Raw genomic sequence first — 27,653 nt, forward strand, 5'->3', positions numbered from 1 at the left:
TCTTGTGATGGCTGTGGTTTAAACCAAAAGGCAGGTAATATTGAAAATGCAGTTCAGTGTGGAGTCGCGCTGCGGCCAAATACCGGACCCACAGTACGGCAGAGGTTTTAGGCATCGAAGTCGACAATGGTGGAAATGGTATTCTTCCTGACCAATTGGAACCAAATAGTACTTACAAAAAGCTTGTATTATTTGGGGTGGTGATCTATGTGCTTTTAAGCACCATGAAGTTAGGTCGACGTCGTCAGGTACTGACGTAAAAAACACTACGACCGATAGGTGTCCTTTCTCCAGTAGAAAAAACTCTTAATGCATGCTTACCCTCGCCTTTCATTCTCCTCCTACTTCGTTTCCGTAAAATGCGCTGCATTTCGCCTTAATATGTGGTCTTATTCAAATATCAACTGTGATAGGACTATTCTAGGAGCTGTCAACTATACAACGCTACTAGAAGACATTGAACAATCCGCACTCCCTCCAGAGCTGAAGTGGTCGACCATGAATTCCCTGAGCGGTCGGCAGTTGAGGTCGAGATCAAAATTCTAATTAAGAACAATTAAGCAGGCTCATTACTGTAACTTTTTTTTTCATTTCATATTAAAAATAGAAATCCAAATGTGTTAAATTTAATTTTGCATGCAGTTGCAACCCTGTCTAAAATAACCAAACAGCTGTGATAATCACCGGCGACGCTGAAAACGAATTATCCATGTTATTGTTGTTATGTGAAACGTGAATGAGTGATTATTGTAATTGAATAGCTTCTGCAATTCCAAAAATACAAAACGGTGTGACTAATAACTATAAACGTTTGCATTGAAGAATAGCAAATTCGAAACCAAAGTTTTGAAACATAAACTTTGCAAAATTATTAACTAAAAATTTTCAACTCTACTATGAATCTATTATGATTATCACGCGCTTTGCATATTTTAAGATAATCGCAACGAATGAAATTTATGAATTGATTTGAACAGCCTTTCACGCGGTATGTATACAATGCAGCTACGAAATCCATTGTGTTGACCACTGTCGCTGTAGCTGGACGTGTTTGTTTGTATTCTATTCCATTTTACTGTACTGTACACTTTTCTTCCGGTGTGCATAGTAATCAGAACACTTTGAACATAACACGTCTAAAGTTCAATTAAAGAAAAGTAATAATTGTTGACACAAAATGGTTGCACAATCAAAGCTAAGTCAAGTCTTCAGTTATGAATCTTGGATACATGCCGTTTCTGGAGCAGCCGTAAGTGTGTTGAAAATTTTATATGCGCCAATATAATTATAATTTGTATAATTTCCAGGGTGGCTGCATTGCTATGAGCACTTTCTATCCACTTGACACTGTTCGGTCGCGTTTACAACGTAAGTTGAATGTGCAAATTATATGAACTTTGCACCATTAACCTCGTATCTATACGTTTGATATATATTTGGTGTGAGGTGTTTGCAATGTGATAGGTTATAGCGAACAAAAAGTCAACTATAAGCAGATGTATTAATTTGGTAAATATTTCAGTTGAAGATCCAGATAAAAATGGAGAGGCGCGTAGTACCGTAAAAGTTCTTAAAGAGATTATAACTGGCGAAGGCTTCCAGGCATTGTATCGCGGTTTGGGACCGGTTATACAAAGCCTGTGTATTTCAAATTTTGTATATTTTTATACATTCCACAGGTGGGTATTACTTACTACTATATACCGTTCACCTCTCATTTAATTATACGTCTTCTCTAACAGCTTAAAAGCTTTAACTGTGTACAGCAAGCAACAGTCTGCTTTAAAGGATCTATTCCTAGGCACAATTGCCGGTATTATTAATGTATTTACTACCACCCCTTTTTGGGTCGTAAACACGCGCGTTCGAATGCGTAATGTAGCAGGAACTTCAGACGATGTCAATAAACACTACAACAACTTGATCAGCGGTCTGTTGTATGTTGCTAAAACTGAAGGCATTCGTGGTCTATGGTCTGGTACTATACCGTCACTAATGCTTGTCTCTAATCCAGCTTTGCAGTTCATGATGTATGAACTATTAAAACGTAATCTAACGAAATTCACAGGCACTGAGATATCAAGTTTGGGTTTCTTCCTAATTGGTGCGCTTGCCAAAGCTTTTGCTACTGTACTCACATATCCTTTACAACTAGTCCAAACGAAACAACGTCATCGCACAAATACCACTCAAGAGAACAACAAATCAGCTCCAGCATCAAATGACGCGAGTATGATGGCAATTATGTTGAACATACTACAACATCAAGGATTTAAGGGTCTTTTCCGTGGTTTAGAAGCAAAAATATTACAAACCGTGTTAACGGCAGCGCTTATGTTCATGATTTATGAGAACATTTCATCCACGGTGAAAGTGTTATTAAATAGGACATCTGCAGCGCTCAAATAGATTTAAAAATATTCACTTTGTGGATATTCATACAAGTACATATAATTTATTTATATTGTTTTTTCTTTAATGGTATGATTATTTTTTATATATTTACATAAATTGAATTGAATCGTATAAAAGTTCTCAAACTTTGTTAAAAAGGCTTTTGTTGTGTTTGGGAATTTTTTGTTATAAAAAATAATTTGCTAACAATCATGATTTCGTTGTATTTTTGATTATAAATTAAGTCAAGATTGCCAAAAATAAGCGTTTTGTTGCTGTTGTATTTTGTTGTTAGTATAAAAAATGTAATATTTGAGTGCTTCTTTGCATGTGCCATAAATAAATAAATAAGTTTAGAAAGACAATATCGTCAGATTATTTTGGTTATGAGGTGTACCGATTTCAATTATTTGCTTTAATCTGATTTACATGGTACCCGTATATAATATTGATTATTACTTACCGACTTGTACCATAAAAACATATTTCGATAAAATTGAGTTTAATTATCTTTAATGATACATCGCTACTAATCAGTAAGAAATTTTCTGTTATTCCTCAGTTTTCGACACATCCTATTCAATTTTATCGTCGTTAACGCTTTGTTCATTTTTGTTGTCAACTTGTTTATCATCACTTTTGGAAGCTTCTGTCAATTGCGAGTCTTTGTCTTTAGAAAGTTCTACGGAATCTGCTTCATTTTGGTTTTCATCGTTCTCTTCATTTGGGGGTTTATCTTTGCTATTTGCCAACTCCACCAAATTATATTTCTTGTATTTCAAATAACTATCCAGCACGGATAAACAGCATAACCCCTTAATCACCTCTACAACTATAGTTTTTGCAGCATTTTTGAGATCCACACTATTTTTTATATTCTTTGATTGAACCAGCGCAGCTAGATCATGAATAACATCGTCACGTTTGACATCATTGTTATAGCGCTTGTTGAAAATAATCGCAAAGGTAGTGCCTTCTCTCAGGAAATATTTATCGAAAAGTACACCACCGGCGCTATTGATATCTGTTAAATTGGCGCGACATACCACTTCAACGGGTACTAGACGCAGTAAGAAGCGTGATTTCTGCTCACGTGTTTCCGCAATATCGCTGATAATCCGTGTTCCCAGTTCCACTGGATCTGGTAATGTAGTACGAATGAATACGCAATTGGTTGCGCCTGTGTCCACTACTTGGAAACGTTGTTTGACGGTATTTTTATTCTCCTTCGTCGATTTTGTAGCATCGATTTCTTTCTGTAAGTCATCTGCTATATCACCAACATCTTCCGGCTCTGGCTCTTTGTCCATAGTAGACATGATAACATCTTTATCCTTCGGGCCATATAATTCATCGGCATAGTGGTTCAGTACATTATATGCTTCTCGAACACAGTCTTTTTCACGGAAGTTACAGGTGGCAAGGAAACCGCGTTGACCCACTTCCAAAAACTGACGCTTATTACTTTTGAAGTAATTTTTTTGCTTGAAATGTGAAAACTTTTGCTTCTTTGCTGCCGGCCCACTCATTTTTAATATATATTTATTTTAACAGAGAAAATAATATTGTTTTGGTTTTGGGAAAGAGCGGCATGTGTTTTAGCCGATTGAGCGATTAAACAAAACGCAGAGTTGCAGTCATTATAATTCTTGTACTAGAGACCAACAAAATTATTAGACACAAAATTTATAAAAAAAATAAATTTCTTATACTTCATTTAATCGGAATAAATAGTTAAGAAATATTGAAGTAATCAAATGTTAATTTTTTATATAACAAATAATTTTTACTAATACAAAGAACGCAATTGTTTGTGGGCATTTATTATATTGTTTATTGAAATTGGTAGCTCTACGAATCACAACCAATTTCACAATCATCCCTTTTCATGTTCTACTTTCCTTGTCCGTTCGTCTACTTCGTTCATTTCAATTTCGTTCGCCGATGGGAGAGGTTCATTTCTGTGGAAATACTTCGCTTTTGATGGGAAATGTTTCCGGTGAAGTTTTAACAAAATGGCGGATATACGCCAACTAAATCTTCTCACATCCAATAGTAAATAATTAAATTTTTTGGATATAAGAACGAAAGGTATTTAATTGATGTATAATCTAATTGAAGAAATAGTTATTTGTTGAAAAGCTGACGATTTGTGCACGATGTATCTCCAGAGACACAGAAATGTCTGTGCTATGGTCGCATTTTGAACGTGCTAAAGAAACAAATTTTGCTACTCATTAGCATCGTTAGGTTACACCGAAATCCATTACTGTAACCATGGAATTCCAGAGTAGGACAACTAAAATTCAAAATACCGTACATCAGTTAGAAAATCGATTAAGGTAGGAAAGCTTTAACGTTGATTTTTTTTTCTTTGGTTTTAGTGAAATTGTTACAAGATGTATTTATACAATTTGACATTACAAAAAAGTACCGGTGTTACCCACGCCGTTCATGGGAACTTCTCTGGTGGTAAACATCAAGAGGTTATCCTTTCTCGTGGCAAATCTCTTGAATTGGTACGTCCAGATTCTAATACCGGCAAAGTACATACTGTCTTGTCAGTAGAGGTCTTCGGATGTATACGTGCGTTGATGTCATTCAGATTGACGGGTGGAACCAAAGGTGAGTGCACAGATATCAAATTTGAATATATTTATTTTTTTTTGGCACGAATCCCTATTGAATTTTCATAAGCAATTGAAAACTTCTATAAGACTTATATAACCGTCTGAGTGCAAAAGAAAATAGCTTGGCGTCGCATTTGATATGGTTTTGTGCCATATTGAACTGAAACTCTGAGTAACATTTTAAACTTAAAATTTTCAGTATAAGTACAGTATTATTGATAATATATATTATTTTCAGATTATATTGTTGTTGGTTCAGACTCGGGACGGATTGTCATACTTGAGTATAATCCAACTAAGAACTCTTTAGATAAAGTACATCAAGAGACTTTTGGAAAATCTGGATGCCGGCGCATTGTGCCTGGTCAATATTTCGCCATTGATCCTAAAGGTCGTGCTGTGATGATTGGCGCTGTAGAAAAACAAAAGTTAGCCTACATTCTTAATCGTGATACTCAAGCACGTCTTACAATTTCATCACCTTTAGAAGCACATAAGTCGAATACACTCACTTATCATATGGTAGGAGTGGATGTTGGTTTTGATAACCCTTTGTTCGCATGTTTGGAAATCGATTACGAAGAGGCCGACAACGATCCAACAGGTTTGTGAAGAAAAAAACATATTTATACATTTTTATTGGCACTTTATAGACATGCCGGTTGAGTAGATTAAACACACAATTGGCTTGGCAAAGTGCTAGATAAATTGGCTACTGAACCATTGGTACTTGTATTAAACTATATTGCAAATACTTCACTGATATGTCGCCTACAAGTAAATATAATATATAACTTTGTTCATCATTAAAGAAATTGACCTTTGTAAGCACTTTTTAGACATGCCAATTAAGTGGCTCAACGACTTAATTGGCTTGGCAAAGTGCTATAAAATTTTTTAAAATTATTGCAAATACTTCACTTATTTGATGTTAACTTATTTTTATATGTAACAGTTATTTCGACATATGACGGCAATTCTAAAATTATTCCCGTAACATTACAGGTGAAGCTGCGCAACGTACACAACAAACATTAACTTTTTACGAATTGGATCTTGGTCTCAACCACGTGGTGCGCAAGTACTCTGAACCATTGGAGGAACATGCAAACTTTCTTATATCTGTTCCGGGCGGTAATGACGGTCCTTCTGGTGTACTGATTTGCTCAGAAAATTATCTCACATATAAGAATTTGGGAGACCAGCATGACATACGTTGTCCCATACCACGTCGACGTAATGATTTGGATGATCCTGATCGTGGCATGATATTCATTTGTTCTGCAACACATCGCACAAAGAGCATGTATTTCTTTTTGGTGCAAACCGAACAGGGCGATATATTTAAAGTCACACTCGAAACGGATGACGATGTGGTATCTGAGATAAAGCTCAAATATTTCGATACTGTACCGCCGGCAATTGCTATGTGCGTATTGAAAACGGGTTTCCTCTTTGTAGCTTGCGAATTTGGCAACCAGTAAGTTGAAAATAAGTAGAAACAAAAGCAAATGTTTTATAACTTGTATTTTTTTTTATAGTTATCTTTATCAAATTGCGCATCTCGGCGACGATGATGATGAGCCCGAATTCAGCTCAGCTATGCCACTTGAAGAGGGTGAAACATTCTTCTTTGCGCCACGTCCACTGAAAAATCTAGTTCTGGTGGATGAAATACCTTCATTTGCGCCTATAATTACGTCACAAGTAGCTGATTTGGCCAATGAAGATACACCACAATTGTATGTATTGTGCGGTCGGGGACCACGTTCTACTATGCGTGTGCTTCGCCACGGCTTGGAAGTCAGCGAAATGGCTGTGTCAGAACTGCCAGGCAACCCTAACGCTGTATGGACAGTTAAGAAACGCATTGACGGTTAGTATTCATGTAGCATTTATATGTCATACTATAGTTGTAAGAAGTGAGAGTTGAAAATGCAAGTTAAATACGTGTACAACTTACGCATTGCTTACATTTTACCTATATTTGTACAATATTTTTAATGTAAACTGGTGTATTTGATGCTTATGTATACATAATACCATCTCCTCACCCTATGCTACCAAACATCCATGTTCCTCACATGCTACTTTGTACATAAGATCTTAAATCCTACATGCAAAAGCACCTAATTAGAAGAACATAAAAATCAAACACCAGTTCTCTTCTATTTCAGGCGGTTAACTCTTGCATTGTGTTGTGCCGGTCGGCGTGACTGTCGAGTTACTTGTGCATAAAATTATTATGAAATGATTTAATGATATACGCATGCCGGTTATTAAACTGTGCGTGCATACAATTACTTAAATTGTCTTAAATAGCATCACAAATATAGGTAAGGCAACATTTCTTGAAATCACTGATTTTTTGATCGGTGTAGTGTTTTAAGCTGATTTTATCAAAACATGATACAGATACTAAACAAAGCGATAAACAAAAGTTGTGCGTGCGTGTGTTAGCAATGAATATAAAATGATGTTACTTATCCGTGTTTCAACTGATTTTCTTTGATTAAAACTAAGGTTATCTGATTATTCATTGTCAACAGATATATGTATATATATATATATCTAATTATTAAAAAAAAATATTAATTATAGAATACAAAGTGTGCTAACCCCGCATTTCGCAAATATTTGGTCTTCTCTTCTAGATGAATTCGATGCTTATATAATAGTGTCGTTCGTGAATGCTACGCTGGTTTTAAGTATCGGTGAGACCGTTGAAGAAGTAACGGATAGTGGTTTCTTAGGCACAACGCCTACATTGAGCTGTTCCTCATTGGGTGATGATGCTCTGGTTCAAGTATATCCCGACGGTATACGTCATATACGCTCCGATAAGCGTGTAAACGAATGGAAAGCGCCAGGCAAGAAATCGATTACAAAATGTGCAGTAAATCAACGCCAAGTTGTAATTACACTGTCGGGAAGGGAGCTCGTCTACTTCGAAATGGATGCGGTAAGTAACTATTTTTTCATTAAAGTATAAATTCGCAAAAAGTTTCATTTTGATGACAAAAACACCTTAAAGAACAATCGTGTTGAGACACTTTGTGTCCTGCAGTGCTGACTAAATACAAAATATAATTTATATAATGTATGTGTAAAATATGTACTAATGCAGACCTTTGTAACTTTCAGACTGGTGAGCTTAACGAATACACCGAGCGTTCGGAAATGCCCAATGAAATAATGTGCATGGCGCTGGGTCAAGTGCCCGAGGGTGAACAGCGTTCTTGGTTTTTAGCTGTCGGCTTAGCTGATAATACCGTACGCATTATCTCATTGGATCCAAATAATTGTCTCTCTCCTTGCTCCATGCAAGCGCTGCCATCCCCTGCTGAGTCGCTTTGCATTGTTGAAATGGGCCATACGGAAAATACCACGACTGGCGCAAATGATGAACCCACTGAACGTAGCGCCAACACGTCTACAAAGGGCACAATTTACTTGAATATCGGTCTAAGCAATGGTGTACTGCTGCGTACAGTACTCGATCCAGTGTCTGGCGATTTAGCTGACACGCGTACACGTTATTTAGGCTCACGTCCGGTGAAGCTCTTCCGTATACGCATGCAAGGTTCTGAAGCTGTGCTCGCTATGTCCAGTCGTACTTGGCTTTCGTATTATCACCAAAATCGTTTCCATTTAACGCCATTGTCGTATGAAACATTGGAGTATGCTTCGGGTTTCTCCAGTGAACAGTGTAGCGAAGGTATTGTGGCTATTTCAACGAATACTTTGCGTATTTTGGCTTTGGAAAAGTTGGGCGCAGTTTTTAATCAAGTTTCATTTCCTCTCGAATACACGCCACGCGCCTTTGCAATTCATCCCGACACTGGACGGATGATTATTGCCGAGACCGATCACAATGCGTACACAGATGAGACGAAGAATGCGCGCAAACAGCAAATGGCGGAAGAAATGCGCATGGCAGCGGGCGATGAGGAACGCGAGTTGGCCAACGAAATGGCGAATGCATTTATCAATGAAATTTTGCCCGAAGAAACATTCTCTTCACCGAAAGCTGGTCTAGGTTTGTGGGCCTCGCAGATACGCGGCTTAGACCCCATACATGGTCATACGTTATTTAAAATACCGTTTGTGCAAAATGAGGCGATTATGTCCATGTGCGTACTTAAATTCAATATCGCTGCCGACGGTCGGTACTATTTGGCAGTAGGCGTGGCCAAAGAATTGCAGTTAAATCCACGCATAACAAATGGTGGCTCGATTGACATCTATAAAATTGATCCGACCTGTTCGAATATTGAGTTTATGCATCGCACTGAAATCGAAKAAGTGCCAGGCGCTTTGGCTGGTTTCCAGGGACGTCTATTGGCTGGCTGCGGTCGCATATTGCGTATTTATGATTTGGGCAAGAAAAAGCTGCTCAGAAAATGCGAGAACAAACACATTCCCTATCAGATTGTCAACATACAGGCGATGGGACATCGTGTCTATGTCTCAGATGTGCAGGAGTCTGTCTTCTTTATACGCTATAAGCGCGCCGAAAATCAGTTAATTATTTTCGCTGACGACACGCATCCACGTTGGGTGACGGCCACAACATTGCTGGATTATGACACCATTGCCATTGCCGATAAATTCGGAAATATGAGCGTGCAGAGGCTGCCGCATTCGGTCACCGACGATGTGGACGAAGATCCAACTGGCACAAAATCGTTGTGGGATCGTGGCCTGCTATCTGGCGCTTCCCAAAAGTCTGAGAATATTTCTTCTTTCCATGTGGGCGAAATTATCATGTCATTGCAGAAAGCTACCTTAATACCCGGTGGTTCCGAGGCACTGATATACGCCACGCTCAGCGGCACTGTCGGCGCGTTTGTACCATTTACCAGTCGTGAAGATTTCGACTTCTTTCAACATTTGGAAATGCATATGCGTAATGAGAATCCGCCGCTATGCGGCCGCGATCATTTAAGTTACCGCAGTTCGTACTACACCGTGAAGAATGTGTTGGATGGTGACTTGTGTGAGCAATACTTGTCTATTGATCCGGCCAAGCAAAAGAGCATTGCTGGCGATATGTTCCGCACACCGAATCAAATTTGCAAAAAGCTGGAAGACATACGTACACGCTACGCTTTCTAAGGTGAGTTGTTGTGCAGAAASTGCCTTTACATATTTTTTGTGTGATGATCATTGTTCTAAAGACACATATGTTAGAACCTGAAATCTTTTGATTGCAACAATCCGAACTTACAGCTGATTTTTTTTTAAAGAACATACTTAATTGATTTTATTTTTCACGTTTGCTTATAATTTTTTATTTTTTCTCTTTTACAGCTATTTACTTCCTTTTGTTCTGGTACTATGGTAACAAAGAATTTTTAAATTATATAGAGGTAAGAATTCCAACGTCAAAATTTTGTAGTATCAAATATATTGATTTAGTAAGATATTTGTGTGCATTTTATGATGACGAGAATTACCTTGGGACACCTTTGAAATCTGTGATTATTGGAAAATTTTATTCCTGACATTTTCAAAACTCTTACATAATAGAATAATCCTCTTCAAAGTTATTAATTGGTGTCTTCGGTTTCTTTTTTTCTACAGATAAGTGGTGTACTATTAAGATTCATCATTCATGCGACATTTAATTGGCGTTTATTAGGTTAGTATAATTAACGTTTTTAGGTTATATAAAAAATTATGGACTTTAATGATGACCAATCTTACCTTGGGACACCTATGAGAACATTTGATTAATAGGAACGAGAAATATTATCACTGATTTTTGTTTTATTTTTAACAATATATATATTTTTTTTTTTGAATTTAAAAACGTGTTTTTTTCTTTTGCAGTTTAATTGGCTCTAATGTATACTACATATAAGGACACTGCTGAGATTGTTCAAAGGTTAATATTTTCTTTTTATTACTTTATGAATTTTCAACTTTTTATTGATGATCCAAATATGTTAGACTTATGAATTTATTTGATTAAAATTTTTTTACTGATTTTTTATAGCAATATAATTCAAGTGTTGTTTACTTATGTGCAAAATTATTAACGTACTTTTTATTTACTCTCTTTTCATTACAGATCTCAACAGTATTTTGTAAATTTTTATTAAAAAACAACCACTCATGACTGCCCATTTCAAGATGAAAAATATTAATATAATAAATATTTAGAGGTTAAGTTCGCTTGCTTATTACTAGTGAAGCATTTATATTTATGTTTAGTATGTATAATCTACGTGTGTATGTTAGAAGCGACTGAACAACCTACTAACTTATTATCAAAATATATATATAAAAAATTTTAAAACTTAAAAACCGAGTTTTATTGAAAATCAAAACTTTGAAACAGCCGATTTTCTTGAAGGCACTTGATATTTTATAGTTTTACTCAAAGGTATTGAGAAGTTCTATTACCGATATTTCGAGTGTCTCAGATTATTATGATTTAAAATTTCCGACCATGGGTATTGGTAAAGGAAACTAGCCACTAATACCACCCCAGAAACTTGGGAGCATTCATAAAACCTATTTGGAAAAAACTTCCATTCCCAAAAAATTTCAGAGCTTTAGTGAAATGATGGCGGATTTATATAAACCAAGACACAAAGAACGAGGAGGGTAAAACGGCCCGGGTCCGGTGCTCTACAATATTTTTTTTGCAAATCGTTTTCTCCAACAACTCACTAGAATCACCGAATCATTGCCGGACTTGATTTTTTCCTACGTACCGACTAAGACAACAAAATTTCGAAATGGGGTTGGAAGTAAATTTGAAAGTAGTCGCTTCGGTTTAATTCGAAATTCTCAAATAATAAAAGTGTTATTTAAAAAAATAGAAAATATAAGTTTATTTTTTGTTAGCTAAATACGTAGTATATTTTTCAAAAAATTTTCCCCAAACCTCTACTTCGCTAGATATTTATCTAAAAATACTCCTAAAATTTGGAGTAGATTATCTAGCCATTTTATCAGCACTTGTTGAAAATGCAAAGCAACCCTGTCCTTAACCAGGTGATTTTAGAAACTTTGTGCACTGCGTAAATAAACATTCTTATCATAACAATTTGTGCGCATTACCCAGAATTTTCAACAAATACTTCTATAAACACAAAATAATGGATTATGCTCCATTAAATTTGGTGAGAATATTAAATAAAGTCACTAAGACGCATAAATTTGACATAAAATGCATTTTCAGGCACATTTTCATGAACGTCGTGCTAATCGCTTTCTCAATCGCCATCGCTACGACGATGCCTATAAGGCAATAGAAACCTCATTGATATATCTACAAGATGCATTTAAATCGGCATTGATGCCAAAATCCGTCGAATTGCTGAATACACAAAAATGGGAATATCAGAGAAAGTTAAGTCAAATACAAATGCATAAGCAAGAGCATGAAAGTTTAAAGCACAAAGAGATTGTGCCACTATCGGCCACAACAACAAACACACCACCCGTATTATTATTCAGAACAGACAGTAATCTGACTGCACAATCCGTAGCTAAATCCATTGATCGGACAGTACGAGAATTTGACACTAAACTCAACATATCACCAATGAAGCGTACCAACAGCAGAGAAAACAAAGACTATCGCAGTGCAAATACTATCGCTGAGGAGCATGGTGGCACACCCAAAGGATTTGTGAAGGCAATTGCACAGTGCCCATATGAACGGGATGCAGGCAGACCAGCTTTTTACATCACCGATAGCGATGAGATACCCTCGCTAACACCGCTCGAATTACCCTCTTTTGAATATCATTCCTACACCTCAACTCCACCCTTGACTGATTTAAGCGAGAATTTCAATAAATAATAGTTAGTATTAGTTTCAAGTATATGACGATCTCTTGCGAATGGCAATATCCCGACATCATATGTATTATGTGTATCAAATAAATATACAATATTGTAAGTTTAATTCATTAAAGTATTATAAAAAGATTTATATTGCTAAAAAAAAAATTTATTTCGCTAACAATCCCTGAAGTAAGGCTTCCATATCGGTTTCTGTTTCGACATTCTTTAACAACAATAATACCTGCGCTTCCATTTCATTCAATAAAGTCGGCTTACTGTATGTTATAATCAATGTGTTGTACTGATGGTGTGTACTAATATTTGCTTGCGACGGAAGCAGATTACAACGGTCCAATTCAGGTACTGAGATTACTTTGTAATATTTCTTATTTGTAGTACGAACAACAATCGCGCGTTTATCAGGTTCTGCTGTAACTTGGTATACTTGAATTGGATATGGTAAATTACGTATACGCCATTCTATGTTCTTCTTGGTGATACGTTTGGTAATCACTGGAGATGAGTTACTTTCCAGAAGTGTGAAATCATTGTTTATACTCGAGTTGTCTGCATCGCCACCGCCAAGGCCCTGATTAATTTGGCGTGGCGTTTCTCCTAATTCGACTTCCCACTCGGGTTCCCCCATAAGTTGCTTGCACTTACGCCACGCTCTTCGTTGCACAATGCCTGTCTCCATGCTATATTCTTCAGCCATTTGCTGGCCATCAGGAAATTTATAGTGTATTTTGCGGCAATGGCCACTAATCATTGAATGCTTTTCAGCACTACGTAAGTAGTTAAGCCAATTTTCGTAGGACATTTTGCCTTTAAACTAATTTCAATATATATATTTTTTGAATTATGAGTGGCGGAAATTATTTAACTTGACAATATCTATGATATTTGTTATTTTTGAAGTGTTTGATCGAAGTAAATACGTTGCTATCAGCGCACGTTTTGTTTTGAAGCAGTTCCGCGTGCTGCCACGTTAATAATAAATTTCAAAACAAAACATCAATAATATATAGAAATAAATAAATACATGTTTTTTATAAATTACTCATGTATTCTGCATAATTACTTAACTAATTTTATGAATACTTATTATAAAAAAAAATTGTTTAGTTAGTAAGAGAATGGTGCGATTGTATGCAACCCTGCCGCAAATATAGTAGTAACACGAATATTTGCCGGTAATTTTTAATTGTCCTGCTTCCACTCATTTAATTTGAGTATTAATTCGATGTTAAAGGGAGTACGCTAATATACCCATGGAAATACACATCATCGACTGAATTTGACTGAATTTCAATCAAAGCAGCGACAAACGCAGTAGCAGCGCAGTTCTATATTTTCACAAATTTCAATCTATAAAAAGTAAGAAATTTAAATTACTAGGGTAATAAGCTAAAAATAGTACAAAAGACAAGGCAGGAGACATAAAGCATAAAACATAAAAAGTTTTAAATTATATTGTTTTGTTTTTATTTTCGCTGAAATTATTACAGCTCATCAGAATTGCAGAAGGAAAGTTGTTCCAGAAACCTATTATTTTGTAAAGCGCAGCAAATATGAGTCTGGTCTGGACTTTGATTGCTACATTTCTGTACGCAGAAATTGTCGTAGTTCTTCTCTTGGTTTTGCCCATAGCCAGTCCATACAAATGGAACCGACTCTTCAAATCGAAGTTTCTAGCGATGCTGGCACAGCAGGCGCATCTGTACTTCTTCCTCATTATGGGTGTATTAATTTTATTCCTTTTGGATGCCATACGTGAAATGAGGAAATATTCGTCCCATGAAGCTGGCGGTCACGAACATCTGAATGTCGAAATGCAGCACAGCATGCGGCTCTTCCGTGCACAACGCAATTTTTACATTTCTGGTTTTGCAATTTTCCTTGTGTTAGTCATACGTCGTCTCGTTACGCTGATCTCTGCGCAAGCAAACTTATTGGCTCAAAGTGAAGCTTCGATGAAGCAGGCACAAAGTGCCACCGCTGCTGCCCGCACATTGATGGCTGAAAAGAGTACCGAGAAGGCGAAGGAAGCCACTGAGGATAGTACACTCACTGAGGTAAGTGACGTGTTACCAAATTGTTTGTTGTTTTATTGGTTCAATTTGTTATTGGCTTGGGCTGTACAGAAAAGAGTTCTTGTACCGAGAAGTGTGCATCAAACAATCTTTTGGATTTTTATCTGAGTAATATATTTTTGAATATATTTTTCACATACTCAGTTTAGTTATAGATTTTTGTAATTTGGAAAAAGCTTTATTTACTAATCTCCGGCCCTAATGAGGAGCAACTGCTCTATATAATATACATTTTGTCAAGCGACTCTATGGATGTATAGTAAAAAAAAAAGTTTTTTTTTAACGCTTTCATTGCTTGTATAAAAAACGCATTCGTTTATATTTTTCTATTCACTCCAAGAATATAATTTTCTATTCCTTTCGTCGTTTACTCTCACCGGGCAAAATGCACAGATATTAAAGTTGCGGAGACGTGTACAAGGACTCAGTGCCAGCCTCAGCTAAATATTAAAAAACAAGTTTGCTCGCATAAATCACATAAAATAATATATTTAAAGGAACATTGTATTGTAAATTCCAAGACAAACACACATAGTGTGGACCTTAGCTTTTCTAAAAAAGAACAAATATGTTAAAAATTATATCACTTTCAGCTCAGTGAATTGCGTAAGAAAGTACAAGAACTCACATCTGACTTGAATCGTGAGAAGAAGGACAAAGAAGCTTTAAAATCACAAGCAGAAAGCTTAAACAAGGAGTACGACAGACTAACCGACGAGTACAGCAAATTGCAAAAGAAGATTACCATTAGCGACAGTAGCAGCGGCAAAGGTGGTGAGAAGGATGATTAAACGAACTAAGAATTCAGTACTCGGTAGAGAAATATTTATAACTTAACCATTATAAATATATTTTTGCTACCGTAGCACATGTGCTGCTGTTGAAACGTTTTAAGCACTGTCGTTAACATCTCAAAGAGACTTGAAGTTTGAAATTGTTAAAATGAAAAGTGATGAGTTTATCTAAATCGAAAAGAATTATCTTAAATAATGTGGATTTATAATAATAGTATATCTCAATATTCATATATACATTAAAAATAACAAAGGACTAATATTTTTAAAGATCAGAATGTTTCTTCAAATTGCTTTGTAGTTCTCTTAAGAATTTATTTTTAGCGTGTTGGTTAATATTTTCTCACATATATAAACGTATTATTTCCTTTTGTATGCATAAATTATGAATTATTAATAAATGCATGTATGCTTGAATTGACATACAAAATTCGCGCTTATTTAGTCATTTAATTATTTTATTTATTTCTCCATGTGCTTAATGACACTTACCCTATTGCAAAATATTTTTTTAAATGTCATGGAAACCTCAGCTAGTGTGTATCATTTACTATGCGGAATGATCATAAGCACATACACGCACATAAGAAAGCTGTGGAGATGATGATTCATTTTTGTTTGATTCGTTTATTAGTACACATCAGCTAACGATGGCATTTAGAGTATGCGTGTACATTTCATATTTCAGAAGCGGCTTTAGACATCTTAACTAGTTTTTAATACCTAGATTTTAGTATTCCTTTATTAAATGAATGTTATCTTAATAATTTCATTATTAAACAATTTTTGCTTTGTGTATCATTTCTGCATGTCAATTTAAAGGTTTAAACTACGAAATCATCTGATAAGCAAGTACACGAAACACACAATAATAAAATTGCTATCAAATGTAATTGCGCTGTTAGTGTACTTTGATAACGGCGACAATAATTATCGCTCCTTTCTTAGGACAATGAGTATTCGTTAATTGATTTTAGTCATAAATATTTATTATGTATATAACGGCACTTAAAGTGATTTACGTACAAACGTTATTTCATTTAGTTCTCAAATAAATCATTTAATTCATGACCACCAAAAACTGACCGAAAAGCTCTCGCTTTCGGCACGCACATAATGCCACCACTTCGGCGGTATATAAAGACAATCACCATCTTGCAAAGTAACATTATAAAAGATTGCTTTCGCCGACAACGGGAATTTTTCGAAGTCTAACTGCGCTGCATCCAATTGCGAGGTATTACAAAGCATTTCCGATTCGTGTGCATAAAGATTGGGTGTATCTGCTGGTGATGCCAAGATTATATGTTTTCTACCAAATACTTGACACAGTAAATTGTGTTCGGGATCATAATGTAACGGTGATATGGTATTCTTAGGACCCAACCATGCTTTTATGGACACGTGCGCAGGACTTTCGGAATCACTCGTACGCAAGATACAGTAGTCCGGTATGCGTATATCGGCCTTAAGCGCTGGTATCTGATCGAACAACTCGTGCTGCGCTAAGTATTCGATTTCATTGTCGGTGTTTGTGAATTGACGATGGAGGAAGTCACGTATTTTCACTAACTGCTGTGACCATTCATCGGTGGTGTAATTAGAACCAATTTCAATTGGCACTGTGCGATTACCCGCCAGTTGGTGTATGTAATTAAGATCACGCCACTTTTGCAAAGCTGGCCAATGCGTTATCGTGTTGAGTAGCAATGCGGGACGGTCAGTTTTGAAACATTTTGTGCGAAAATCTTGTATTGAGGGGCAGTCTAAAACTGCTATGTCGCATTTAAGTTGTTGTCGCTTGAGTGTCTTGATGATTGGTAGTGGTGTCTGTGTGCTGTTTTCTTTAAAACAATAAATATTGCTTTTGTTTTTATTAATATTAAAAAGTTTAAGCTTACCTAAAGCTTTACTAATATAACCTGTTAGTTTGGTTTGGAACTCGTCACTTCCTTCATATAATCCTTGTGTGCAGCCAATCAGTATAGCCTCATCGAGCACTTCAGCACATCGCATTAATTGTTGTTGGGAAACACTTTCGCAAAGCAAATAGAATATCTTTTAAACATAATTTCAACAAAGGAGCTCTTATACCCATTTCACTTACTTTGAAATAATTGGATAAAGCATACAATTTACGCACTTCCAATGGCACTGCACTGAAGTGCCCAGTGTGTATGCGTTCCCAGCATTTGTCAGCTAAACTACGGACTAAGTAGTACACTTCCTCGTTGTATTTATATGTTGCTGAGTTTGCCTTTTCAACGTCTGTTGTGGCCAAGCCAAGTACGTAATTTGCTTCAGGCTCATTTTCCAATATAGTTTTAATATCGTTGTATTTTGGCAAATATTTATAAATCTCAGTGTATTCTTCCATTTGTTTACTATTTTTACACAGCTCTCCACATCTTTGTCTCTACATTTTTTTTATTTGATAGTGGAGAGACAGCTGTTTGCTCTGTGTTGCCGGAGTATTTATTTTATAAGAAATTTAACATAATTGTACCAGACTGAACGAAAACAATTGAATTTTGATTTATTTTACAGAAATTAAATAAAACAAATTTAGATAATAAAGAAAGTCTAAATCAGTGTCTCTGTTGTTCATACTTCTTGAACGTGGGAGCTATTTTCGCAGACTATTGATTCCGCAACTTCGGCGAATAATACCTTGTTCTTGTTAATATATTCACTAATCTACACTGTCCTCACTCCTGTTGGAGGTTTATAAAATTAAATCAGAATTGCACAAGGAAATTATCTAAACTTGTGATTAAGTGTCGATTCGATTTCAGGAATCATAATAACAAATCAAAATAACAGCCTTAAAATGAATAACATCCGGGTCAATTTCGGTAACGTATAAATGGCTGTTGTGGGAATAATATCGCATCTCTAGCATGGAAGGGGTGGATCGGGATACAGTTATAATCTTAACTTTCTTCTGAAGATGCTTATGACAGATAACTGTTAAAGAGACATTGAGAAAACGGTTCTCATCTGAAGTCTGGAAAACAGGAAGAGTTGTTTCTGATCACCCTATCCATCACCACCACTGTCCTGAGTCTGAAAACTCGGAACGCCATCCGACTCTTTCTCTGCGAGTGGTATCTTGGCCGTTCAATTCTCACCTAGTGAGATCAGGCAAACTGTCTACGAATAAAAATTTATGTTGTTGCCACGTCGCAAAATTTCACGGTACTAACGAGAAAGCCATTGCCACGTACGGATCCAAAAAGAAAGCGATTTATTAACAACTTTTCTGGATCATTAGATAGCATTACATAAACAATGATTAATCATAATAACAACCCCTGACGAGTATGTAGGTGAGAGCGATTTTTTGCATTTAGTGAGAGAGAGATACCTGTGGTTTGTCGAGAGTCCATAAGGAGCAGGTGCGACTAATACCCGTTTAAGTAGTACTCCCACTTGTACTACTTCTTTTGGTATTTCGTTCAGTGCTGAGCAACAGTTAGTTATATTGAGGTTCACGGTAGTTGTCGTGCTTCTAATGATTCCCGATCCTGCCACACGCCTCAACTAATCAGCACGCAATTGAAGCGTGCAGTGTCGAGTGGCAAAGCACACGTGCAACGTTAACAACAACAACAATACTCATGATTTCATTGCAACCATTTGCAGCAACATGCTATGCGGCCTACCCATCGTCGGCTGCTGCTGCCACATGCGAGCTGCAACATTGTCTCTGGCATGCCAAACATTCAATCCAATCAAACGAGGAACTTAAAATAGAGCAACAACACACATTTCTATAGATACGCTGTCGTAAACGCGCACTTCGTGTTCAGTTGCGTTGAGTCGGTTGGTCTGCTCCTGCCGGTGGCGGTGCAGGCGCGCCACAGATCACGATCGCGTCGGGAAGATAAGCGCAATCAACGCGTTCTGCCACTTGGCACTTTTCGTACGCTTGTGTCGTTGCTGTTTTTGCTCTTTTTCTTATTTCTTCCGACGATTTTTATGGGTTTGCTTTGCTGCTGTCAGAGCTACTTGCAACATGGATTGGCTTATTGGCAACACGCCTGACGCGGCACATGACGCAAATGGCGCATTAACTGCGGCAAATATGCCGACGACAGTAACGACGGCGATGAACGCCACAATAATTGTAGCAACATGACCATGTTGCCAGCAGCTGTTGCTATTACTGCTTGTTTGTTGTTGCCTAGTTTGCTGTGCGTGTGGAGCTCGCCGTCTTCTGCGATTGTCAAGAGATCTTGGTGATCGATAAGCGGGAGTGTGTTGCTGTTGGTATTGCTGCAGATTTGTTAGTGGATCCACTACGTCTTGCGTATTGTGAGAAGGGGCGGTTATTTTGGATTTATCAAATTCGACGTTTTTTTTGAAGTTTTTTTTTTCATTCAGATTTGGAATTTTAGCGCAAGATCCAAGATCAACACAATACGAAAGTTTTAATTAAAGCCATTCAGTATACTGGGTTGAAAAGCGAGATAAGGTCCTGGTTAGGTGAGGTTAGGTTAGATGGCGAATCTATCAGAATGGCGGGGGGATCATACTTATACTGTTTTGCTCAGTTCTTGGTTAAGCCAGAAGATAAACTCCTGTAGTTGGATATTAGCCATCGGCAGTTGTTTAGTTGTTTTATTCCTATTTTCACGAACACACCTGGATGTGTAAACATATGAGATTCGTGGTGTTTTTGCCTTGATCTGGCAAAGGTGACACATTTGAGAAGGAAGTGCTGAGATGACTCTATGTCATCTTCTCCAAACAGCTGCTGTGGACGCCATCCGGTAATTTCGGATGTTCAATCTTATCGCATTAACCCCGTTCAGAGAGTTGGAACTACAACCATTGGAATGTGGACTTTACTGAGAGCGAAGAGCTCCCGAGAAATTAGGACTGTTGATAACTGGTAGTTGACCAACGCTTGCTGAGCTGGTCTGAAGCTCAATAGTCCAGCGCACAGTCAGTGAACTTAAGGCTTATATCGCTGTTCTGCTTTCGGAGAGCCAGGCTCCACTTCAATTCTAAATTTACTGCAACCACCTATGAAGAAATTAGGATCGTCATCTTCGTCTGTCTTGAAGAACCTGAAATAAATGTATTCTAAGTTTTGGATCTGGTCTTTTAGGCAAGCTCCCTTCCTTTTTTTTTGACCAGGATGAAGGATCTCCAGTTCTCATTGACTTTGTTTAAAGGTAAAGAAAGTAGAAGAACAGCCAGGATCTGCAACCTGATGACGACCGGAGAGTGATGCTAACGTAGCACTCCTTTTTTAGATCTTCGCTTTGGAGGCACAGAAAAGAAAGTAAATGTGTGGCACATCTATAGGAATATTGAAGCAGTGGCTTTTATACAAAAGAACACAGTGTGATCCCATATCTTTCATGCAGACTGCAAGTAACCGATTTGAATACCTTAATGCGCAGATACAGGGCTATCTACAACCCGCTGAGCCATTATTAGCGCGTTGGTGAATGAAACCAACCAGCCAACCGAAGGAGCCACATAAAAAACGCTTCACGTGCGCACGCATATCTTGCGCGGCGGCGGATTGGCGCTCGTAACTGCGTTGCGGCTAATTTGTGGCAAGGGAACGACAAGCGCAAATGCCGCGCAGACGCACGAATCAAAGTACATATACACATACTATTCGAGCTGCAGATGGTGCATGAGGGAGGCGTGCATGATCGTCGCAAGATCGCACAGCTGATATGGTCACGATCGCGAGAATGACGTGCATGACTGTAACTTTCGACTGCGCGCTGATCACTGCGTCCACATCTTCGTGCTGCGCTGTGCGATCGGTGAAGCTGATTGCGGGGCTGAGATGCTTATCGCGAGCGTTTGGCTTGCATGATAATGCGTATTCGTATTTTGCAGCGCGATCGGTTATTCGATATTGCTGTTGTTGTTGTGGCTGGTATCGACACTTGCGTGCAAGAATTTATACATGCAATAGCGTATCCAAAGTGTCCAGCACCCATAGGATCCGCGTGAGCTATTTATCGATTGCAATCAATTGCGTTTGCGGCTGCCTGCTGCCTGCTGGTGAATGTGATGTGATTTGCGCGCGTGTTATCATGCGCACCGATCGTTAAGCGTTGCAAAATCGGAAAAAAGACAACGATCCACAGCGACAACAATAAAAGTCTGTCGCAGTTCAAATGAGTCGCATGTTTTACAGTCTGCGTTTTGTCGCGAAATTGGAGCAGCATGCGAAACTTGTGCGCACAACACGCGGCTTTCTCCTGAGTTGTGATAGTGGCTCTGGCACGCAGACCAACAACAAGCGTTCCGCGCTGACTGTCATTAGACTTGTTGGTCTTTAATGGTTAGCAATTTATTTAGCAACAGCTTTTTTCCCGCTCTTGTTCGTTGAGACGCATCACGCGCTTCGTGTTTCCAATGTTCACACGCCGCGTTGCGCTCGATTTTTCTGCAAGTTTCTTGGTAAGCCGGTAACACCTTTAGAGAATTCTCGGCTCAGTTGTCATGTTATGACATTTGCGTGCGGTTCTCCACTAACCACAATCACCTTGCATTCGCTGTCCGCGCGATAACTTGATTTTTGACTTCTAAAGACGTTAATTTGTGTCTCGCTAAAGATTAAAATCTATGTATGAGGTTAAGATACTCAAGCTTCTATAGAATTTTCTTTCAAGTGGATTTCATGCTGTATTTTTGAAGAAGTTATATATATTTCGTACTAAATTAGTAACCTTTGTTAATAAATAGGATTATATACACACATAAATATGGTCAAAATTGACCCGGACTGACAGAAAACAACTTTTTCATATATTTTAATCTTCTTCTACTTTACTGCCTCACGCAGTTATAGCCGAGTTAATAACAACGTCGTTTCTTCGTTTCGCAACGTGGCATCAATTGAAAATTCTAAGTGAAGCTAGGTCCTTCTTGATATTTTTGTCTCTTAATTCGCTGAACTAGGACAATGTCGTCGCATATCTCTTACAGCTCATCGGTCCATTGAATGCGATTTTCGCCGTGGTTAATGCGCAAAGGACGATAAATCTTTCGCAGAACCTTTCTCTCGAAAACACGAAACGTCGACTCATCATATGCCACCGTCCATGCCTTTTCACCATGTAGCAGGACGTGAATAATGAGACGTATAGAGTTTGGTCGAGAGAGAACTTTACTTCTCTATTCCCTATTCAGTCCGAAGTAGCACCTGTTGGCACGAGTTATACTACGTTGGATTTCAAGGCTGACGTTATTGTTATTGTTGGTGTTAACGCTGGTTCCAACATAGAGGAAATTATCTACGACTTCGAAGTTATGACTGTTTACAGTGACGTAGCAGCCGACATCATATTCATAAACCCACGTCTCGTTACCACTAAGGTTGCATTTGATGAATGTAGGCTCCTCAAACATAAACCAAAATGTGTTGAGTTAAGCCATAAAAGATGTTGAGAGACGACTTGCAAATTTTCGATGACTTCATCACTTTGGAAACACAAAATTTGAAGTAAAATCGTTATTTAATTTTTTCTTCATGGTTTAAATCGCCAAACACACCCTCATTGATATAGTGAGTTCAAACCTCACACGAACATAATAAGGTTGTACCAATCTGAATGAACCAGTTTGGGTCATATTTGATCAAATGGTAAAATTAGATATCCATTCATTGATTTTATAATATAAAAAGCTTTCAGATTGTAAAGCAAATCATATTAACACTGATTTTAATATTAACAAACAAGTCACATAACCGATGAATTTCGGTTTCGTTTCCATTTCGTTCAATTTTGACGACATCGCGAAGATGTGCCTCTGTCGGCACTTAATCACTTAAACAACAACCGCTTTCAAATTGCTTGACTTCCAATATCCATTTGTGGCTTCCGTTTTCAGCCGGATGCATCCAATCAGCGATACCATCAACCACAAAAACAATAGCAACAACTCCAGTATATGAAGTCTATTATTATTATGCCTCCACATTTTGTAATTATTATTCGCTTCTTTACAATGCACTTTCTTACTGACTGATCAATTGACAATTGTTGTAGATCTTGTCTTGCAACAAATATTTTAGCGCGACTCAGCTGGCAAATTACCCACAGTTAAGCATCTGTATAAATTTATAGGTGCAACCGCACACAATAGAGGGGTGTAAGTGACGCCCTCCAGATCATGTGATATGCACTTGGAGTTACGTGTTGTGTGTGGCAAGCTGGGTAAGGCAATTCAATCTGCAGCCACATGAGTATGACAATTTTCTGCAGCGCCTTCACGCTTTCTGCAAATCCAGTTATCGGCAAAAACAAAAACAATGCAGCCACTGCTCTCTAGTCAGTAAAGATGCCCGCGATACGCCTGATTTGATTGCTTTAGCGCGATCTGGTTTTTGATGCGTTGCGGAAGTTGTCATTGCCAGCTCAGATGTACAGCGGCTTCAACTCATTTATTCGCTCCTTTACTAGTTTATTTCTTTCTACTTAAATGGTAGCTTTAATTAAACATATTTGCCTACAAGTTATGGCAGATGCGGTTTAGAGAATGGCAATTTGCCTGAGTCATGATCATATACTGGAATATCAGTGAAAGAAGTTTTTTTGTGATTGACTCTTCGCGTGTTCTGATGCGGTTTTGTTGCTGATTAACTTCCGTGAGAATGGTGGCAAGCAAGAGAAGCCTAAACATTAAGTAAAACTGTAACTGTTGCTCTTTATTACCATTACTTCATTCATAGACATTTGTCGTTGGTGAGAGGTCTTAATACGGCGTCCTGTAAGCTTTCTCATTGATAGTTCGTACCCAGTTGAACGTGGAACTTTTACTGTCAACAGTTATGTACTGGAGTTCTGTTCGGACTTTCACTGAGCGGCAGTGTAACTTGTAAATCTTGAATTTAAGGCTGGCTCTAAATCAATCAGAATACAACTTTATATGTCTTTTTAGGTAAAGAGAAGTTAAAAAATACTCACACCATATATTTTGTGATAAAATCTGTAAACCGTTCTGTTTTCGATCCTGAAAACTTGTTTATAAACTTTGACACGAAAGCACAAAATAGCTCCAAGGAAGAGTTGAGCAAAGATGATTAGCAATTTTGGTCATTGATCTTGCATTTAATGTAAATAAATACAGTAGAGAGCGAGCCAAATCAGCGGGAAATCGCGTATGCGGGATCCATATGATCAAATTTTGACCTGGACTGATAAAATTTTCCATGTATTTTAACACAAACGCTTATTGTCGCTTTAATAAAAAGCCTCCACAGAGTCAATACAAATATACTAACGCTAAATTGAATTTTCCATGTACTTGCTATAGGCCTCAGCTGGCTTTGCCGAATTGGATTTTTCAGTTTCGAAAACAGAAAAAATTCAAAGGGAGTCAAATCTGTCGAATACGGTGGCTGAGCTATGACTTACGTTCGAGTTTGTTTAAAAAGTTACTCACAGTCAAGCTAGAATATGAACATGAATTTTCTACCCACATATCCGGTCGTTCTAATGCGTCTACGTGGAGCGATTCGTCGTAGTAGTAGTCTTCTTCATTGACCGTTTGACACTGTGGAACCAATTCATGGCGGACTACTCTGCGGTAGTCGAACAAAAACGATGAGCATCACCTTGATATTTGACCGACTTTCTCGTTTTTGGAGTGCCATTCGACGTCATATTGCTAGACCTACGTTTGGCTTTCGGTAGGATCCTCAGATACGTTCTCAAGCATACCTTTACGACCACTAATCCGTAGGAAATGTTAAGATCCGCTGTTATCTCTCTGATGCCAACACGATGATTTTTACATGCTGGGTCTTTAACATTTTGGATGTTATCGTCGTTTAGAGAGGTAAATAGACGATTCTCATAAGATAAGTTTTCGATGACTTCATGACCTTCTACTCAATGCTTTGTGCCTCTCAAAACTCGTTAATAAACAGCAAAGTTTGTTCAGGTATTAAACAAGTTTTTTCGTCAGTTTTCGAAATATCAGAATATTTTATTTATTATTATAGAATTTATTACATACGTAAGTGTTTTTTGATATTGTATTGATAATTTGACGGATTCGGTCAGATTCTACAATGATATTATTCAGTTTGATTTTGAATCCATAGTCTTTTGGGCAAAGTCTCTTCAAACTTTAATAATAATTAGATTGTGTCATGAAAAACTTGTACTTTACAAGTGCTGACATCAGCAGCAACAACAACATTTAATATCACAAATAACGGCCACTGCAATGCGCTTTGATGAATGCTCTATAGCCATCAGCTGTGCAACACCTGAAGATCATTTGCGCCATTCAGAGGAAAATACGATTCATATCGCATACATATGTACATTTAAACAAATGCCTGAATGCCAAATGATATTAACGAATGTGTTTACATACATACATACAAATGTTTATAATTACATGTGTTCAATGGAGAAGAATTTTATTGGCTTCCGACGTTAGCATTTATAAATACTTATGTATGAATGATACACTGTGCGTCATTAGCTTGGTTAACATAGTTTCATATTTTGACAGTGATTAGGATTCAATGCCATAGATTTTGTGAGTCAAACATTTTCAGTAATGTTAATTTTGACTAGGGTCAATTGTTGTTTTCTTTAGTCCAATTAACTTTTTTTACATCGTTGTAGTATGTATCAGTCTTTGTCTACCCGAGACCTTTAGTGCCATTTGAAGTAAGGTAGCTAGCTCACTAAGGGAACGGACTTGAAACGTCGACAGCCTCAGCTCAGTTTGAAATAACCAGAATTAGAGGAGTATTCGCTTATACTTCAGTTGGTCTTTATATCAAATATTTTGGAGTGGCTCTGCAAAAGTTGTTCACCTTTAAAAAGTAACTCAAACCTTCTCGGAGATTGGTTATCGCGTCTCACTTAAGCGATGCTATCAATGATTGATCATAGTCTTGCGATAGTAACTGCTTCGCTGCCGAATATTTACTGCATCTCCGTGTTCTTTACTGTTGTGTAAAGCTCTATCGTTTCTTCCAAGTTAAGTTGGGTTTTCTACAATTTCAGACGCTTTAAATGTGGTGAGTCGTGATTGTGCTCGTACTTAAGGGAAATATTTGTTCTTATAGTTATTCTCGTCAGATAAACACACTTTTAAGCTTTTAATAAATATAATAAAATAATAAATCCGTAAAAATTTATTATTTCTTTCCTTTTGTTGAGTGGCATCTAACCAAATGACGCAAAGTGTAAGAATGTATGTATGTATGTTCAGCTATCCGGCAAAGAATTGTTTGCAACTTTTATAGGAAATTTGTTTCAATTTAATGCTCGAGGTGTCTTCATTGCACTGCATCAGCAAGCTTCGCGCGGTGGCAGCGTGGCAGCGGCGATACGCAAATGTGCACATCAGCTGTTGTTGCCTTAGCTTTTTCCTGTGGCATGCAGCACGCTGCCATACACTTAACACGTGTGTGCAATCTAAAAATATTTTTACTACAGGCGAATGCATAAATGCATATACTAGTATCAAGTATATACATATACATATTTATACGATTGATATGCGGATATATGCGAGTTCTAATAAGAAATTGTTTCTTAATTGAAAACAGCTGAGCGGCAGATGCAAGCGATCGTACGGAAATCTAAATACATTTGTACATAAGTATGTACGCAGATGCTAAAGTAAGTGTTTACAATTGTCGACGTACAGTGAGCTCACGGCTTAATTAAACCGACAATCGATTAAAATTACGAGTAACCACGAATTTCTGGAAACAGTAGTAGGAAGTTGGCATATGTGGAAGACAAGTTACATGACCTGTAATGGCCAATAGAATCTCAAAATATAAAGTCACGATGGATGGACGAATTAGCTATTTTTGATAAAGAAAGGAAATATTTTTTTCAGCTTAATAGGTGAAGGGGTCATTCATAAGCTAAACTAAGTTTACAACTATTGTCCTTGTTTCATTTTCTTCAGGCAAC

The 27,653-nt window shown here is 37.4% G+C and overlaps 7 protein-coding genes across 7 annotated transcripts; 4 read left to right on the forward strand and 3 right to left on the reverse strand.

Moving 5' to 3' along the window:
* Positions 1-709: 709 nt before the first annotated feature.
* LOC108976904 (peroxisomal membrane protein PMP34) lies at positions 710-2,610 on the forward strand. The gene is made up of 5 exons (XM_018946328.1): positions 710-988; positions 1,109-1,249; positions 1,308-1,368; positions 1,523-1,679; positions 1,743-2,610. The coding sequence occupies exons 2-5, from the start codon at positions 1,178-1,180 to the stop codon at positions 2,407-2,409; spliced, it is 957 nt and encodes a 318-aa protein (XP_018801873.1). The 5' UTR covers positions 710-988; positions 1,109-1,177; the 3' UTR covers positions 2,410-2,610.
* A 280-nt stretch (positions 2,611-2,890) lies between these two features.
* On the reverse strand, positions 2,891-4,028 carry LOC108976905 (THUMP domain-containing protein 1 homolog). Its single transcript, XM_018946330.1, has one exon. The coding sequence runs from the start codon at positions 3,921-3,923 to the stop codon at positions 2,970-2,972; it is 954 nt and encodes a 317-aa protein (XP_018801875.1). The 5' UTR covers positions 3,924-4,028; the 3' UTR covers positions 2,891-2,969.
* A 298-nt stretch (positions 4,029-4,326) lies between these two features.
* LOC108976926 (splicing factor 3B subunit 3) lies at positions 4,327-11,336 on the forward strand. Its single transcript, XM_018946372.1, has 11 exons — positions 4,327-4,485; positions 4,779-5,019; positions 5,263-5,628; positions 6,030-6,504; positions 6,566-6,900; positions 7,679-7,986; positions 8,169-10,143; positions 10,338-10,396; positions 10,611-10,668; positions 10,860-10,914; positions 11,101-11,336. The coding sequence occupies exons 2-7, from the start codon at positions 4,794-4,796 to the stop codon at positions 10,140-10,142; spliced, it is 3,684 nt and encodes a 1,227-aa protein (XP_018801917.1). The 5' UTR covers positions 4,327-4,485; positions 4,779-4,793; the 3' UTR covers position 10,143; positions 10,338-10,396; positions 10,611-10,668; positions 10,860-10,914; positions 11,101-11,336.
* A 686-nt stretch (positions 11,337-12,022) lies between these two features.
* Positions 12,023-12,951, forward strand: LOC108976909. Its single transcript, XM_018946334.1, has 2 exons — positions 12,023-12,160; positions 12,220-12,951. The coding sequence occupies exons 1-2, from the start codon at positions 12,137-12,139 to the stop codon at positions 12,844-12,846; spliced, it is 651 nt and encodes a 216-aa protein (XP_018801879.1). The 5' UTR covers positions 12,023-12,136; the 3' UTR covers positions 12,847-12,951.
* On the reverse strand, positions 12,856-13,825 carry LOC108976908 (protein DPCD). Its single transcript, XM_018946333.1, has one exon. The coding sequence runs from the start codon at positions 13,648-13,650 to the stop codon at positions 12,997-12,999; it is 654 nt and encodes a 217-aa protein (XP_018801878.1). The 5' UTR covers positions 13,651-13,825; the 3' UTR covers positions 12,856-12,996.
* Positions 13,826-14,097: 272 nt separating this feature from the next.
* On the forward strand, positions 14,098-15,891 carry LOC108976938 (B-cell receptor-associated protein 31). The gene is made up of 3 exons (XM_018946384.1): positions 14,098-14,207; positions 14,339-14,905; positions 15,517-15,891. Exons 2-3 carry the CDS (start codon positions 14,402-14,404, stop codon positions 15,712-15,714), a joined length of 702 nt encoding a protein of 233 aa, XP_018801929.1. The 5' UTR covers positions 14,098-14,207; positions 14,339-14,401; the 3' UTR covers positions 15,715-15,891.
* A 793-nt stretch (positions 15,892-16,684) lies between these two features.
* LOC108976937 (lysine-specific demethylase 8) lies at positions 16,685-18,195 on the reverse strand. The gene is made up of 3 exons (XM_018946383.1): positions 17,825-18,195; positions 17,619-17,775; positions 16,685-17,561 (listed from the first exon to the last, which is right to left on the reverse strand). Exons 1-3 carry the CDS (start codon positions 18,092-18,094, stop codon positions 16,783-16,785), a joined length of 1,206 nt encoding a protein of 401 aa, XP_018801928.1. The 5' UTR covers positions 18,095-18,195; the 3' UTR covers positions 16,685-16,782.
* Between the last annotated feature and the right edge of the window lie 9,458 nt (positions 18,196-27,653).

This window comes from Bactrocera latifrons, unplaced genomic scaffold (assembly GCF_001853355.1).
Source record: "Bactrocera latifrons isolate USDA-ARS-PBARC rearing strain unplaced genomic scaffold, ASM185335v1 scaffold_81, whole genome shotgun sequence".
Taxonomy (NCBI): Eukaryota; Metazoa; Arthropoda; class Insecta; order Diptera; family Tephritidae; genus Bactrocera; species Bactrocera latifrons.

Bases quoted from the DNA above. Each gene is read 5' to 3' on its own strand.
- LOC108976904 (XM_018946328.1), top strand. From the start codon at position 1,178: ATGGTTGCACAATCAAAGCTAAGTCAAGTCTTCAGTTATGAATCTTGG. The intron at 1,250-1,307 runs GTAAGTGTGTTG...TATAATTTCCAG, and splicing joins ATGCCGTTTCTGGAGCAGCC to GGTGGCTGCATTGCTATGAG. The intron at 1,369-1,522 runs GTAAGTTGAATG...TAAATATTTCAG, and splicing joins TGTTCGGTCGCGTTTACAAC to TTGAAGATCCAGATAAAAAT.
- LOC108976905 (XM_018946330.1), bottom strand. From the start codon at position 3,923: ATGAGTGGGCCGGCAGCAAAGAAGCAAAAGTTTTCACATTTCAAGCAA.
- LOC108976909 (XM_018946334.1), top strand. From the start codon at position 12,137: ATGGATTATGCTCCATTAAATTTG. The intron at 12,161-12,219 runs GTGAGAATATTA...ATGCATTTTCAG, and splicing joins ATTATGCTCCATTAAATTTG to GCACATTTTCATGAACGTCG.
- LOC108976908 (XM_018946333.1), bottom strand. From the start codon at position 13,650: ATGTCCTACGAAAATTGGCTTAACTACTTACGTAGTGCTGAAAAGCAT.
- LOC108976938 (XM_018946384.1), top strand. From the start codon at position 14,402: ATGAGTCTGGTCTGGACTTTGATTGCTACATTTCTGTACGCAGAAATT. The intron at 14,906-15,516 runs GTAAGTGACGTG...TATCACTTTCAG, and splicing joins AGGATAGTACACTCACTGAG to CTCAGTGAATTGCGTAAGAA.
- LOC108976937 (XM_018946383.1), bottom strand. From the start codon at position 18,094: ATGGAAGAATACACTGAGATTTATAAATATTTGCCAAAATACAACGAT. The intron at 17,776-17,824 runs GTAAGTGAAATG...TATGTTTAAAAG, and splicing joins CTTTATCCAATTATTTCAAA to ATATTCTATTTGCTTTGCGA. The intron at 17,562-17,618 runs GTAAGCTTAAAC...ATTGTTTTAAAG, and splicing joins TTATATTAGTAAAGCTTTAG to AAAACAGCACACAGACACCA.